The sequence below is a fragment of the Lasiodiplodia theobromae genome, assembly GCF_012971845.1.
Source record: "Lasiodiplodia theobromae strain AM2As chromosome Unknown scaffold_26, whole genome shotgun sequence".
In the NCBI taxonomy this organism is placed as follows: Eukaryota; Fungi; Ascomycota; class Dothideomycetes; order Botryosphaeriales; family Botryosphaeriaceae; genus Lasiodiplodia; species Lasiodiplodia theobromae.
In genome coordinates this window covers 198007-213537 of record NW_023336467.1, presented here as the reverse complement: position 1 = coordinate 213537, position 15531 = coordinate 198007, and the positions used below count along the sequence as shown (strand labels likewise).

At 56.4% G+C, this 15531-nt stretch overlaps 4 protein-coding genes across 4 annotated transcripts; 2 read left to right on the top strand and 2 right to left on the bottom strand.

The window, feature by feature from the left end:
* Nucleotides 1–180: 180 nt before the first annotated feature.
* LTHEOB_8277 (Protein pyrabcn) lies at nucleotides 181–5773 on the bottom strand (the record flags this gene model as incomplete). The annotated part of the gene is made up of 3 exons (XM_035517736.1): nucleotides 181–237; nucleotides 295–5165; nucleotides 5218–5773. The coding sequence occupies 3 exons, from the start codon at nucleotides 5771–5773 to the stop codon at nucleotides 181–183; spliced, it is 5484 nt and encodes a 1827-aa protein (XP_035370397.1).
* A 995-nt stretch (nucleotides 5774–6768) lies between these two features.
* LTHEOB_8276 (Ion transport) lies at nucleotides 6769–10519 on the top strand (the record flags this gene model as incomplete). The annotated part of the gene is made up of 6 exons (XM_035517735.1): nucleotides 6769–6997; nucleotides 7056–7884; nucleotides 7934–8465; nucleotides 8524–8535; nucleotides 8651–9222; nucleotides 9304–10519. 6 exons carry the CDS (start codon nucleotides 6769–6771, stop codon nucleotides 10517–10519), a joined length of 3390 nt encoding a protein of 1129 aa, XP_035370396.1.
* A 1407-nt stretch (nucleotides 10520–11926) lies between these two features.
* Nucleotides 11927–13301, top strand: LTHEOB_8275 (Norsolorinic acid reductase; the record flags this gene model as incomplete). The annotated part of the gene is made up of 6 exons (XM_035517734.1): nucleotides 11927–12131; nucleotides 12185–12199; nucleotides 12250–12318; nucleotides 12367–12383; nucleotides 12442–12655; nucleotides 12724–13301. The coding sequence occupies 6 exons, from the start codon at nucleotides 11927–11929 to the stop codon at nucleotides 13299–13301; spliced, it is 1098 nt and encodes a 365-aa protein (XP_035370395.1).
* Nucleotides 13302–13530: 229 nt separating this feature from the next.
* LTHEOB_8274 (uncharacterized protein) lies at nucleotides 13531–14842 on the bottom strand (the record flags this gene model as incomplete). The annotated part of the gene is made up of 2 exons (XM_035517733.1): nucleotides 13531–13738; nucleotides 13827–14842. The coding sequence occupies 2 exons, from the start codon at nucleotides 14840–14842 to the stop codon at nucleotides 13531–13533; spliced, it is 1224 nt and encodes a 407-aa protein (XP_035370394.1).
* Between the last annotated feature and the right edge of the window lie 689 nt (nucleotides 14843–15531).

Here is a 15531-nt window from a genome sequence, read left to right as displayed (position 1 = left end):
GAAAACGCCGGTCTCGATGTGTCGATTCTATGTGCGCGCAAAAACGAAAAAGCAAAACGCAGCCCGTTTGCCCTTTTTTTGGTTTATGTCTTGGTCCCATTGACCGAAGAGTGCGCTGTATCCACAAACAAACGCCCAAAACCCTGTAGAAAAAATCACTTTTTGTTATGAACCGACAGCCTACGGAGCCAACACCAAAGCCAACAAAGCCATGCGAGTGTAGAGCCCGTATCTCATCTGTCGGGGAAATACGTTAGCATCCATTTACCATTGGGGGGAAGGGGGGTCACTCACCTGTCTGAAGTATGCAGCCCTCGGGTCGGTGTCGACCTCCTCAGGGATCTCCCTGTTGCGAGGCAGAGGGTGCATGACGATCATGTGTTCCTTGGCGTTCTTCATGACAGCGTTGTCAACGACGAAGCTGTCCTTGACACGCTCGTAGTGCTCGAGGTCGGGGAAGCGCTCCTTCTGCACACGCGTGCAGTAGAGCACATCGCTGCGAGCAACGATCTCCGGCGTGAGCTCGAAGCTCTCAGTGAGCAGCTGGCCGCGCTGCTGCAGAACCTCGCGGATCTCCTCGGGCATCCTAAGCGACTCGGGCGAAACGAGTTGGATCTTGATGTCGTCGTAGTGCTTGAGAAGCTCGCAAAGCGAGTGCGTGGGACGACCGTACAGAAGGTCACCGACGAAGGTGATAGTGAGACCCTTGACGGTACCGAGTTCCTCGCGGATCGTGAACAGGTCCAGGAATGCCTGCGTAGGGTGCTCCTTGCTACCGTTGCCGGCGTTGATGATGGGGACACCCGCGACCTTGGCAGCATCGTGGACCGACTCGGCCTCAGGGTGGCGCAGCACGATGGCATCTCCGTAGCAGGCAAGCGTACGGATGGTGTCTTCGAGGGACTCACCCTTCTTGGTGCTGGAGGTCGCCTCGCTGATAGCGACGACGGAGCCGCCGAGACGCTTCATGGCAGCATCGAATGAAGCCGAAGTCCGGGTCGAGGGCTCGTAGAACATGGTGCAGAGGACCTTACCCTTAAGAACGTCAAGACCACCCTGGCGTTGAGCACCCAGACGCATCTCCTGGGCGACAGTGAAAAGCAAGTGCAAATCGCTGCGGGTGACCTGCTTGACCGAGACGACGTGCTGGCCCTTGAAAGGAGACCTGGCGAGGAGCTGGCCAAGAGTCAAGTCACCACGCGGCTTGCCCAAGCCGTGCGGCACGATCTGGCTGTCCCTCCTCTCGGCAGAGAAGTTCTGGTAGTCAACCTTGCTGATCTCCAGGTCATAGTGACGAGCGAGAGCCTCGATAAGAAGCTTAGCGTTCTTCACGTTGGTAACCAGAGGAGTCTGGTAGTCGACGGCCATTCTGCGAGTCCTGTAACCTCTACTCATGTAGTTGGCGGGTCTGCGGAAGCGGTTGCTCGACGGCAGGTTGATGTAGAGATCGATCAGGTTGTTCGACAAGTGCTGAGTGAGCGAGTACTCCGGCTTCTGGTCGGCCTCAGCATCGGAACCACCAAGGACTTCCAAGAATTTGCAAGGAATGCCGTGCTCCACAATGTAGTCGGCGGTACCGGCGGTGGCGAAGAGGTTAAAGCCCAGCTCGTGGAGGCGCTGAATGGAGGGAAGCATCTCCAGCTTGTCCTTGAACGATCCGATGGACAGGAGGATGTTCTTGTTGGGCAGCCTGAAGCCGGTAGAGATCAAAGCCTTGATGTACGCTTCATACTTGGTACGGCCAAAGCAAGCAACCTCACCAGTAGAAGCCATCTCCACACCAAGAACAGGATCGGCACCAGAAAGACGAGAGAAGGAGAACTGGGGAACCTTGACACCAACGTAGTCGGAAGGAATGTTCACCTCAGGGTACTCAACAACGGGCAAGCCAGCCATGGCCTTGGTAGCCATCTCGATGAGGTCGACGCCCATGACCTTCGAAACGAAGGGGAACGAGCGGGAAGCGCGAACGTTGCACTCGATGACCTTGATATCGTTGTCCTTCGCAATGAACTGGATGTTGAAGGGACCAGTGACGTTGAGCGCGTTACCGATCTTGCGGGTAGCGTCTTCAATGCGGCGGACAGTCTCAGGGTCCAAGTCCTGCGGCGGAAGAATCAGGGTCGCGTCACCGGAGTGGACACCGGCGTTCTCGACGTGCTCGGAGATGAAGTGACCGATCATGGTACCGTTGCGAGCGACGGCATCCATCTCGATTTCCTTGGCGCCCTCGATGTACTTCGTGATGACGACAGGGTGGTCGCGGGAAACCTCGGTGGCTTGCTTCAGGTAGTTCTCGAGATCAGCCTTGGAGTAGACCGTGTTCATGGCAGCACCCGACAGCACGTAAGACGGACGCACAAGCACCGGGTAGGACACCTTGTCGCAGAACTCCTCAGCCTCCTCGAAGCTGGTGAGCTCCTTCCACGCAGGCTGATCGACCGAGATGCGGTCAAGCATACGCGAGAACTTGTAACGGTTCTCGGCCGTGTCGATCATCTCAGGCGAGGTGCCCAGGATCCTGACGTTCATGCGGTGCAGGGGAAGGGCGATGTTGTTCGGCGTCTGGCCACCCATGGAGATGATGACTCCGCTCGAGCTCTCGAGATGGTAGATGTCCAGAATCGTCTCCAGGTTGATGGTCTCGAAGTACAGCCTGTCGGCCTCATCGTAATCTGTGCTTACGGTCTCCGGGTTGTAATTTACCATGACGGTCTTGTGGCCGGCCTCTCTGAGGGTGCGGATGGCACGGACGGAGCACCAGTCGAACTCGACGGACGAACCAATGCGGTAGACACCGGAGCCAAGAACCATGACACCACGGTCATTGAAATCAATGTCGTGTGCCGAACCGTTGTAGGTGGTGTAGAGATAGTTCGTGAAGGCCGGGAACTCAGCAGCAACAGTATCGATCTGCTTGACCCAGGGGAAGATGTCAAAGTCGACACGAGCCTGGCGGACGGCGAGCTCGTTGGAGTTCCAGAAGCTGGCAAGCTGACGATCAGAGAAACCAAGAGCCTTGGCCCTGACGAAGAGCTCACGCGAGATGTTGCTCCGGTTATAGTTGGTCATAAGCTTGCCGAAGTCACTGAGGTCCTTCAGCTTCCTCAAGAACCACTTGTCGATCTTGGTCAGCTCCCAGATCTTGTCGACAGTGTAGCCAGAGTGCATCGCGTTGGCAATGGCGAACAGTCTCTGGTCAGACGGCGTCTGAAGCTCCTGGTCAATGGACATCAGGGCCAAGGGGGTCTCGTTGAAACCGGTGTTGTGGACATCGACAGCGCGAATAGCCTTTTGGATGGCCTCTTCGAACGTCTTTCCAATAGCCATGACCTCACCAACACTCTTCATAGACGAGCCAAGAAGCGTCGAGACACGGGTGAACTTCTTCAGATCCCAACGAGGGATCTTGACAACGCAGTAGTCGAGGGAGGGCTCGAAACAGGCGCAGGTGACCTTGGTGACAGTGTTGCGGATCTCGTTCAAAGGAATGTTAAGACCCAGCTTGGCAGCAATGAATGCCAGAGGGTAGCCGGTAGCCTTGGAGGCCAATGCCGAGGAACGGGAAAGACGAGCATTGACCTCGATAATGCAGTACTCCTTCGAGAAGGGGTTGAGAGCATACTGGATGTTGCACTCTCCCACAACGCCGAGGTGCCTGATGACGTTCACAGCCGTGGTGCGGAGCATGTTGTAGTCCTCGTTCGACAGCGTCTGCGAAGGAGCAACGACAATGGAGTCACCGGTGTGAATGCCGAGAGGGTCAAAGTTCTCCATGTTGCAGACAGTGATGCAGTTGTCGTGGGCATCACGAACGACCTCATACTCGATTTCCTTCCAGCCCTTCATACTGCGCTCGATGAGCACCTGCGGGCTGGCAGCAAAGGCCTTGTTGCAGAGGTCGAGCAGCTGTGCCTCATCTTCGGCGAAACCACTGCCCAGACCACCAAGAGCGTAAGCAGCGCGAACGATAACCGGGAAGCCGATGTCACCAACAACCGACATGGCCTCTTCAACAGAGCTGGCAGACGCGGACTTGGCACACTTCTCGCCAATGGACTCCATGCTACGAGCGAAGAGCTCACGGTCCTCGGTAGTGATGATGGTGTTAATAGGAGTACCCAGGACCTTGACACCGAGCTGCTCAAACTCGTCCTTGAGCTGGATACCAACCTGGAGCGCAGTCTGGCCACCAAAGGTGACGTAGATGGCATCCGGGCGCTCCTGCTTGATGACCTTGCGGACGAAGTCGGCATTGACAGGCAGGAAGTAGACCTTGTCGGCAAGACCCTTGGAGGTCTGAATGGTAGCGATGTTGGGGTTGATCAGGATGGTGTAGATGCCCTCCTCCTTGAGCGCCTTGATAGCTTGACTACCAGAGTAGTCGAACTCGCCGGCCTGGCCAATGCTGAGACCACCACTGCCGAGAACAAGGACCTTCTTGACGTTGACACGAGGGTGCAGCTTCCGGTTGTCCTCAATGTCGCCGCCGGGGAACTGAACGGGCTTGTTGAGAGTCTCAGGCTCCTTGAGTGCCTTCACGACGGCATTGATGAAGACGTCGAAGAGGAACTCGGTGTCCTGGGGACCGGGAGCGTGCTCGGGGTGGAACTGCACCGAGAAGTAGGGCCTGCTAACATGGCGGATACCCTCGTTGGTGCCGTCGTTGGCGTTGACGAAGAGCTCCTCCCATCCTCCGCTCAAGGTGGAGGCGTCAACGGCGTAACCGTGGTTCTGGGAGGTGATGTAGCAGCGTCCGGAGACCATGCTGGTGCAGGGAATGTTGGCACCACGGTTACCGAACTTCAGCTTCTTGGTCGAAGCACCAGCAGCACGGGCGAGCAGCTGGTGGCCCAAGCAAATACCGAAGATGGGTGTCCTGGCCTCTTCCAGCGCAGCAGAAATGTGCTTGACAGTGGCATCCATCAGGGCAGGGTCACCGGGACCGTTCGAAATGAACAGGCCGTCGTACTCCTTGCCGGCAAGCTTAGGGAAGTCATAGTCCCACGGGACGACCTCGACCTCGACTCCCCTCTTCACGAGGCAGCGGAGCTGGTTGAACTTCAGACCAACGTCGACTGTAAGGATCTTCACATTGCGGCCGGAAGGGTGCTTCAATGCGGTCGAGGGCTCGGGGTAGTAGGTGGTGGGGGTCTTCCTAGAGACTGTCGAGTTGTCAGAGAGGGGCTAGCTTGAGGGGCAGTCGAGCTGCCTCACCTTCTGCCACCAGGTTCTTCTCGTTGGGGTTGACCCAGGGTATCTCTTCGTAAACAACACTGTCGGAAGCAACGGCGTCGCCATTGGTCTGAGCCTCGAGCAGCATGCGGCCAAGCATGCTACCCTCCTGACGGATGATCTTGGTCAATTCCCTGGTGTCGACGCCGTACATGGCGGGAATGCCCTGCTCCTTCAGCCAGTCGCCGAGCGAGCTGTTGGCGAGGTGGTTGGACCAGTTCTCTCCTGAGTAGGAGAGAACGACGAGACCGGCGATGTGGGCTTCATCGGACTCGAAGTAGGCGGGGAGGTCCTTCAGGAGGGGGTCCCGCTCCTTGCGGTCGGGCACACCGTAGTTACCGACGAGCGGGTAGGTGATGACCAGAATCTGCCCGCGGTAGGAGGGGTCAGTGAGGGACTCGGGGTAACCAACCATGCCCGTCTGGAAGACGAGCTCGCCGGCGATGCTCCGGTTTGCACCGAAGCTGAAGCCCTCGAAGGCCTTGCCATCTTGGAGCTCCAGCTTCATGGCCATCGTCGCGCCCGGCTGGTCAGCCATGATGGTGTGTGATGGGTGGTGAAGAGAGCGTCCAGGACGCAAGGGTGAGGAGAAGAAGTAGCAGAAAAAAAGATTCGTCCTAACTATTGCGTATTAGTTTGGAATTTGTGGGGAATGCAAATTCACGTGCGCGCGCTTGGATTACGTCCCAGTGTGCAGGCCCCCGCTAGTGGTTAGGGCGGCTAGCGGGCCTTGCGGCGAGATCTGCGTAATCGGCCCTAGAACAGGGCACCAGAGCTTGCTGTTGGCTGGCACACCGAGCTACGTAGTAGGCAAAAATGTTTTTCACGCTGCCAGCAAGGCTTTGCGCCCTCCCGCGCGGAGAGTCGAAACCGTCGTGTGGATGCCTGGTAAGAGCTAGAGTGTGCCGCCGTGCCGGCATCCGCTGCAGCTACCCATGAGGTGCGCGGCTATTAGCACACAGGATCGCGCTGAGAAGAGTCGGTATGCCTCGATAGCTACGTATGCGGCCACCCGCCGGGGCTTGTTCTCCAGCCGACGCGCCGCTCTGCCATTGACGCGGCGCTGCAGTCAGCAGAGCGCGGGCGGAGGACCGTCTCCAGTGCAGCTCCCAGCCGCACGAGCATGGGCCCCCTGTCGCGCATCTTTGTGAATCGCCGTCGAGGCGGTCTAGCTGCGTGGGCGCGCGGGCTGCGTGATTGGCCGGGGCGCCTCCACCAGCGACGATTTCCTGTGCATCATAACGAAGATAAGGGCGAGAAGCGTGCATGATCAGGTGCCAGGGCACTTGACGAGAGGGTGTACGGAATTAATGAGCGGCTGCAGCTATTTGAAACCCTGCCGCGCCGCCTCGCCCTCGCCGTGAAGCTGCGCGCCGCGATCCATGACCTGACACCCATCCCAGTTCCTCCCGGCTAGCCTTGGTCAAGGTCCAAGGAAGAAGGCGCCCGCTCTATAAACAAACAATCTCCCGCCGCTCTCTCGCCCGCCTCATCTCCTCACCCGCCGCCTCGTCTGCGCGCCCAGGGCCATACATGCTCGCATCGCTACTCCGACCGCGAAAGGGTCGGCGCCGTCGCCCCGAACCGTCACCCTACTCGTCGCCCTTTGTGCAGCGCGCCGGCGAACGCACCGCCAACGGCTACTTCGACCCGGCACATGGCAACAATGGCTCCGACGAAGACGAGGATCAGTACGACGCCGGCGGCGAGGACGAGGACGACCACGATCCTGTGCTTCCCATCTTCAGTGCCGAGCATCTCGGTATGTCCTGCGCTCGGCTGTGCGACCGGCGCATACTGACTCTAGCTCTGATCCGCAGACCGCCTCCCGATCTACAACATTACCCACTCCATAAGACTGCTGGTTCTGCAGCGCTGCGAGACGACCCTGTCCTGGGACCAGCTGCGCTCACCGCAAGTCTCCCAGTTCCTTGTGAAGCCCATCCAGCAGGAAATTCGCGCAACCCTCTTCTCGCGCGGCACCCTGTACGCCTTGATCGCCAATTGCTTGAACTTCCAGAAACAGGGCGAGGCGAATCCGGGCAATGTGGGCGTGGAGCGCACCCGCGGCTTGATCTGCGAGCTGCTGGCCATGCGCCTGCTCAAGGAGTTTTCCACCCGTGAGCTCATTGATGCACTCTCCTACGATTTTGATCCCTTGCAGGGATGGGCGCAGCCTGCAAATGCTACTGGTCGCGACAAGTCCATGACGCACGCGCGCATCTCGACCGTCGAGATTGCTATTCGCGCGCAAGCGAAGAAGTTCCTCGCCCACCCCCTCGTAGTGCAGCAGCTGCAGGCCATCTGGTCCGGGACCATTGTCTTTCACTCGTACGCCGACAGCCTGCATAGGCCCCCGGCGAAGCGTAATGTCCTTCGCGGGCCAAACTATGGCACCATGGACAATGACCCGGGAAAGATGAATGAGGCTGAGCGTGTGCCGTCCTCCATGATTCGTCGGACTGTGACCTTGTACGACCCGCACGAGGCCTCATTGTTCAAGTTGTCTCGCCTGCGCGTGCCGCGGTACAGACAGCTCTTCTCCACGGCTTCCTTTGCTGTTATGCTTGCCCTCTTCTTAATGGTCCTTGCAGGCAAGTCCACTGACATCACCGCCTTAGAGGTGGTGTTCTGGTTCTGGTCCGCAGGGTAAGCTCCTCCCATCTCATTCACCAGCCATTTCTAACAAGACTCCCAGATACCTTCTTGAAGAAATCGTTGCATATACGGAGCAAGGCTTCAACTTGTACATCTTGAGTGTCTGGAATGCCTTCGACCTTGGAATTCTACTCCTATTCCTGGTCTACTATGTTCTGAGATTATACGGCATTCTCATGCCCGATGTCCGCAAGAGCGTGGTAGCAGGCTGGGCTTATGACGTTCTAGCTTCCACGGCCGTCTTGCTGTTCCCCAGGTTGTTCTCCGTCCTGGATCACTATCGGTACTTTTCGCAGCTGCTGATTGCCTTCCGGATGATGGCGATGGACCTCATGGCTGTCCTTGTCCTCATCGTAATCAGCTGTAGTGGCTTCTTCGTGGCCTTTACTTTGGCATTTGGCGACAACGGGCTCACGTCGGCTGGATCTGCAGCATATGCGCTCTTCCAGCTGCTCATGGGATTCACTCCAGCAGCCTGGGATATGTGGGGTGAATACAACCTGCTGGGAAGAGCTATTCTTATCCTTTTCCTTTTCATTGCCCACTTCTTGATTGTCACTATCTTGATTACGGTAAGGCATTTAATGTATAGAGTATATCTTTCTTAGTGCTAACGAATATCCTTTCTAGGTTTTGACGAACGTAAGTCATTTCACTTTCCGCTATCCGAACACACGTCAGCTGCAAAGACCCGAGCCTTCATCCGACGGGAGCATGTTCTCACCAAAGTGACTAGTCTTGCTGACTTTATGTGTAGTCATTCATGGCGGTTGTACAGAACTCAAACGAAGAGCACCAGTTCTTGTTTGCTGTTAACACCATCTCGATGGTCAAATCGGACGCCCTCTTCTCCTACATCGCGCCGACCAACATCATCGCATGGCTCTTGACACCACTTCGATACATGATGCCTTTCCGCTCGTTCGTGAAGATGAACCGAACACTGATCAAGATCACCCATTTCCCAGTCCTTATGGCAATCTTCTCATACGAACGGCTGATCCTTTCGCGGATTGCCTTCCAACCAGAGGAGTTGGTGGAACAGCGGGGACGCTCTCGGACAAAGGTGCCAGTGGCATTCACCATTCGCGGCGGGGGTGATCTCTTCAGCCCAGGAACACGTCTACGTGAGCCGTCTATCACCACATTCCAGAAGGATCGTGCACTCGATGAGGTTTTCCGTCGGCCTTTCACAGGACCGACTCCAAGCATGCGCCATCCTATCAGTGACGGCGCTGATGAGAGGAGAAAGTCCAGCAATGTGGTTCGTGATTGGATGAAGGGTATGGGTCACGAGGGAGGAGCATCGCCCCCGGAAGAAGAGCCCAGGTCTGTTCTCGACCGGCTAGAGCAAACCAAACGTCCAGGGATGCGTCGAGCAAGGACTTCCAAGTTGATACCGTCGCGTAGGACGCAGCCCATCATGGCAAGATCGGTGGCCTCGGATCCGGATGTCACTCCAACAAATGCCGTACTGTCTCAGTACGGTCCCGGGTTTGTCGGAACCAGCCTCGCAAGCTTGGATGAACAGCCGCAGCAAACCGATGCGGATGGCGACGACGAGCTTGTCACGAATGACGATAATGAAGACGATAGGATTACCCTGGGTCAGTCTGTCCGCGACGGGCCTCACTTACCCCCTCCCAAGGTGAACGAGCCAAATTACGAATCGTCTGAGGGCGAGCAGTATTTCAAGACTCCGGTTGCCACAAAATCGCATACTCCCGCTGCCCCAGGCTCCGTCGTGTCAAGACTTCGTGATCCGCCGCCTCTCCCGAGGCCGTCGTCTTCTGGCCAAGAGCGCCGGCACCATCGTCGCACCATCTCCACCAATACCATCCTCTTCAGCCCAGAAAAGAATGACTTCGGATCTGGTCACGAGTCGAACTCTACCGCGCCGGGGACACGGCCGCCAACGGGACATCGTAGCGGCACGGCAACTCCCAAAACCAAGGCTACTCCGAAGCGCCCTGCTTCAGGTCGCCCGAACCTTTCCCCGCTCGCAAACATGTCTCCGCCCAATCCCACCATCGGCTTTGGGAACCTTCCTCGTCCCTCTCGCTCTCGCCGCGATCCGTCATTCAACGCTCTGGCCCTGGACCTCGCCTCCGACCTTGGTGACAACCGCCCTCGTCCAGAGCTGCCAGGTATGCAAGGCCTGTCGGCCAGCTTCTCGACGCAGATGGAGATGGCGGCGATGGGAGCACGCCGTTTCCCCCGGCGCCGTGAAATGACATCGAACGACGATGAAGAGGAAGTAGACGAGGAAGAGGAAGACAGGTCGCGCACGAACAGGATCCTGCTGGCGCGCATGAACACGCTGGAGGAGAGTTTCAAGGAAGTGCTGAAAGAAGTCCGCAATCTCAAGACGGTGCCGCCTGCGGAGAAGAAGGGCAAGAACAAAAAGGGCACCAAGACACCGGCAACCGCAGGGTCGAGAACGCCTGGCGCGAGCTCGGCTGGTGGTGGAAGCACGGGAACCGGGGGAACTGGTGGAACGACTGCTACGGCATTTCACGATGGAAACGCTATCCGCCACGGAAGCGATGACGATCGAGCCTCGATCAGAAGGATTGAGGAAGCGGAGCACGAGAGCGATATGGACTCATCGAGGTCATCGCTCTGAGAGGCTTCGAGGAACGGATCTGTGTTATAGTTTCCTTGCTTTTTTCCTTGCGTTGGGCCCATTCTTGGGGTAAGTTGGTTCTTTCCTTGCATTTGTTGGGGTTTGGTGTTTTGTGCATGAAATTTCTTTTTCCCTCTCGTAACCTGCGAGTCTCACGTCATACGGAGTTGCAAGCGTGCCAGCAAGCGTGCCAGCAAGCGTGCAGTAATGATGGTCTCATTATATCTGTTGTCTGTATTTTGTTTCCTTCAGTCACGGTGGCGGTGGTCTGTTTTTGATTTGAAAATCTGGGCGGTTGTGCTTTTGCACCTTACTTCCTCGACAGGCATTTGCAAAGATCAGATCGTGTCCATGCGTATTTACGACGCGCTTCGGAAATAATGACAAAGACTGCGCATAATGAATTGTATTGACTTGACTGGCGTTGTGCGCTGGGGTGTAAGCCCAAGATCCGTCGGAACGTAATTACGGCGGCTGATCCGGAATTAAGAACAAAGACGGTGGTTGCTGCCTAAGGCATGGATTCGTGTGGCGAAAATCGCGAGATGGGTCTTTGAGCTGAAGTGAAGAACTGCAAGGGCGGCATCCTTTCCTAGTCGCTACTGCTATTTGCTGTTCTACGTATCGGACGAAGATGGACGGCAGCGCCCCGAACAGCTGCCGATTCGTCCGCAGGCAGCAGCATAACCCTTAGTGTCTGAAGGCAAGCCTCGTTCGATGACTTGGCGGAGCCCGCTTATCTGAGCAGCGTAAGCTTTAGGTAACATTCCTGATAGGGAAAGAAAGGATTAAGGTGCTGACCGGGCCAGTATCCGCGGATGCTGGGTGGTGTCGTCATTTCACAAACGGTACCAATCATACGCAGAATAACGTTTCGTCTAAGCGCGGATCATCCGAGCTGTATCTTCTCCGCTCGATTTGGTCCGGTCGAACCGTGGGGCCGGAGTTAGATGTGGATGTCGTGTGGGGCAAGCGAGCCGTGCCTGGCAACGACTTTTGCTACCCCGGAGATAGCAACTCGAAAGAATCTGCATGTAGATGCATGGGAGAAAAACGCCAACAATTAACAAGCTACAACAATAAAGAAGCAATAATGGTCTGCATCGCGTAATCAGCATTCAATGTCAACGCTTTAACGCCTAAAGACGCTTGCGGGAGCGCGGGAGGGTGGATGCGGGCCGCGGAAATAAGCGGGTTTAGCAAGGACAATGAGCAGGCGTCTCAGACGCTCTAAACCCCTCATCAGTTGATTCAAGTGCCTATTGCCATGCTACCTCCGGACTAGTCCTACATATATAATACACTCCCGTGGGCCTCCGCAAGCCCTCACTCTGCAGACTCCCAGACTTCCGCTTGCTCTCCCCCACCTTATCACATCACCCGTCCAATTACCTTTCACACGACACAATGGCCTTCCCCATCCCCCCTCCGCCCAAGACGGCTCTTGGCTACCACCGCATCCTCTCGCCCTCGGCTGGTGTGAGGGTATCGCCCCTCTGCCTGGGTGCCATGAACTTTGGTGATGCCTGGAAGGGTTTCATGGGCGAATGTGACAAGAAGACGACGTTTGAGATTCTCGATTACTTCTTTGAGAATGGTGGAAACTTCATTGGTAAGTGCTGACAGAAACTCCAAAATGTATGTAATGCTGACTTAGGATTGCAGATACTGCGAACAACTGTGAGTGATGCAATGCGGATCCTTCGAGATGCAAAGCTGACCAGGCCAAGACCAGGGCGAGGAGAGCGAGGAATGGCTCGGCGAGTGGATGAAGGCGCGCAACAACCGCGACCAGGCAAGTTCCCCGTCTACCTAAAAATTCATCTTGCTGACCATTTGCTCCACAGATCGTTCTTGCTACCAAGTTCACCACCGGCTATCCTTCCGGAAAGAACGGCGAGACCATCAAGAGCAACTTCCAGGGCAACCACGCCAAGAGCTTGAAGGCCTCAGTCGCTGCTAGCTTGAGGAAGCTGCAGACCGACTACATTGACCTCCTGTACTTGCACTGGTGGGACTTCTCCACCTCGATTCCCGAGGTCATGCAGAGCCTGCACCATCTCGTCCAATCCGGCAAGGTCACTTATCTGGGTGTCTCCGATACTCCTGCCTGGGTTGTCAGCAAAGCCAACCAATGTGAGCTACCACCACCCACCTGATCCTTCCAACACCTGCAAGGAGCTGACAAACAATGATACGCACAGACGCGCGAGACCACGCCCTGACGCAGTTCTGCGTGTACCAAGGGCGGTGGAGCGCGGCGGACCGCGACTTCGAGCGCGACATCATCCCGATGGTGCGCGACGAGGGCATGGCGCTGGCGCCGTGGGGCGCGCTGGGCGGCGGCGCGTTCAAGACCGAGGACGAGAAGGCCAAGGGCGAGGGCCGCAACATGCGGCCGCAGAGCGACAACCAGCGCGCGGTGACGGTGGTGCTGGACCGCCTGGCCAAGGCCAAGGGCACGCTCATCACCAGCGTCGCCCTCGCCTACGTCATGCACAAGGCCCCTTACGTCTTCCCCATCGTCGGCGGCCGCAAGGTCAGCCACCTCAAGGGCAACATCGACGCCCTGACCCTCGAGCTGTCCAAGGACGAGATCCGCGAGATCGAGGACGCCGTGCCCTTCGACGTCGGCTTCCCGTCCAGCATGCTCTTCGAGTTCTTCGGCCAGCAGAAGTGGCACTCGGAGATGAGCACCTTCGATATCCCGCTCGTCAAGTCGGCCGGTTACCTCGACACGGTGCAGCACGTCCAGCCTATCAAGCCGAGGAAGATTGAGTAATACCAGGTCGGGGCAGGGGATTGAGATGGATGTGATGATAGCGAACAATTATCGAGCAACTTCCCGTTCTAGAAGCAACATCGTAACTATGTACTTCGTACCCGTACCTTCACAGTGAAACAAAGGGGAAGGAGAAAGGAGCAAGCTGGAAACCACGACGATCCCCTGGGAGAGCCTCCCACCATTAACCATAGAATCCGTGATCGTACGCAGCCTTGCAGTTCTGCAACTACAGCGTTCTCCAGAGCCTCATGACCTCCTTGTGCTCCGCCGTCTCGTTCCACTTCGGTTTTCCCATCTTGACCCACTTGTCGTACCCGTACTTCGTCGCAGCCACGATGGACTGGTAAGATCCAGGACGTCCAAACTGCTCGTAAGGCTGGAATTGTTCCTGAACCCAGTAGTAAGAGTGATCGATGCTGTTGCTGTAGAAGTCCCTAGCGAGATAACAAAAATTCCACTACGTCAGCAGGTCGTAACATTCTCTCCATTGGGGAATCAGTTGTGACAGCGGGTTGAACTTACGTGTACGCATAATCTCTCTTCTCGTCCGACACGACCTTCATCTCCTGCTTTCCATGATGCCACTTCTCCACCCGTTCCCGGAGGGGGAAGATCTGTGCCTCGGCCGAAAAGCCTACCTCCTCTCCGAATCCCACCGTCAGCATCTTCCTGAACGTCTTCACACTACTATTGTTCCGCAGCTTCATCTGGAAGAAGTCCTCGAACAGCGCGACCAGGCCAAATCGATCCCTCCGGCCCATCAGGTAGAGGAACGGCAAGGTTTCCTCGGTTCTGAGCATCATGCGCAGCGTCAGCTCACGGCAGTCCGGCATCAGCCCGAGCACGCGGTCCAGCTGACCCGCGAGGATGTCGAGTTTGCCGCTCGCCCACTGCAGTATCGGACCCGGTTCCAACGTCGTGCTGGCGAGAGGGAGAAGGTCGATCTGTACTTCCCAGTTGCGGACGCGTTGCAGGGCTAGCGTCGCGTATTTGTTACTGCTGGAGTAGAAGTCCCCTCTCAGAGGGATGCCCAGGAGCAGAGAGATGCGCTCCGCAATAACGATTTCGGCGCTGGCCCTGTCGATTTGGCCGTCGGTGCTGATGTCGCCGACCAGCTTGCAGCTCCGGTACATCTCCTCGGCGAACTCGGCCGAGATCTGGTGGTTGGTGAGGAGCAAGTTTGCTGGTGAGCCCACGCGGTTGACCTTGAACAGAGCGCGAAGCTCGCGCTGCGGGGACGGCTCCCGACGGAGGTGCAAGCGCGTGAGCAGGCTGCGTTTCGGGAGTCGTGGGTAGAGCCCGGCCATCAAAGTGCTGTAGAGCGGCCGTTCCGTGATGCTGGGCTTGTCTGCGACATCTTCGAGGTCGCTGCACGCGAGGATGGCGAGCTCGTAGATCCTATCACGGAGCTCGCGCGGCAACTGGAGGAAGTAGCAGGGAGCATTGCGGTTGGACACGGTGATGCGCTTGGCGATCGCGCTGAGCTTGCGCTTGGTTTTGCTGAGGGTCGAGCCTCCAGAAGGCATTCTGGAGAACATTCGGTGTAGGTCGGTAAGTTTGTGGGGTTGGAGGGAATATGGATGGATGGAGGAAGAAACAAGGGTCTTACATAGTATCTTAAGAAGCTTGGACCAATCAGTGATTGTTAAAATCCCCGTAGTGAATGAGAAGCAATTCTCCATAGTGTTTGTCGCCAGTGCCATCACTGCAAGTCGCCTCTTTGAACAACACTTCAACATTCCGCCCAACGGTTCAAAACACGCAATGGCTAGGACTTTTTGAAAATAAAATACTACCAAAAGACCTCGTTGGATACCTCTGAGCCAGGTTGAGATAGGTCGGAGTTCGAGATATCTTTGTGCACAGACCCCTCCCTCCTAGATTCTATCACGAACACTTCAATCCCATTTCTTCTCTTGATTCGAAAACAGCCGCGCGATTCGCTATTAGAAACTATTAGTAATAGAGGCCTAAAGTTCTACCAACTAAGAATCCATCACCCGCCTCTCCAGGAATTTTTGCGCGTGCCTCTACTCCACTTTGTTCAACTTTGCGCACTTTACTTTACGTGCTAATAGCAACAACCCATAATGAAGGCCACGTGCCATATTCGAGGGCCTCGTAGAGATTACTTCAGATAGAAATGGAAAAGAAAAATAGAGGGAAAAGAGAACGATTCTGTTTCAGGCTCACACACAGTGTTAATTTTACAAGACGTAATATATCC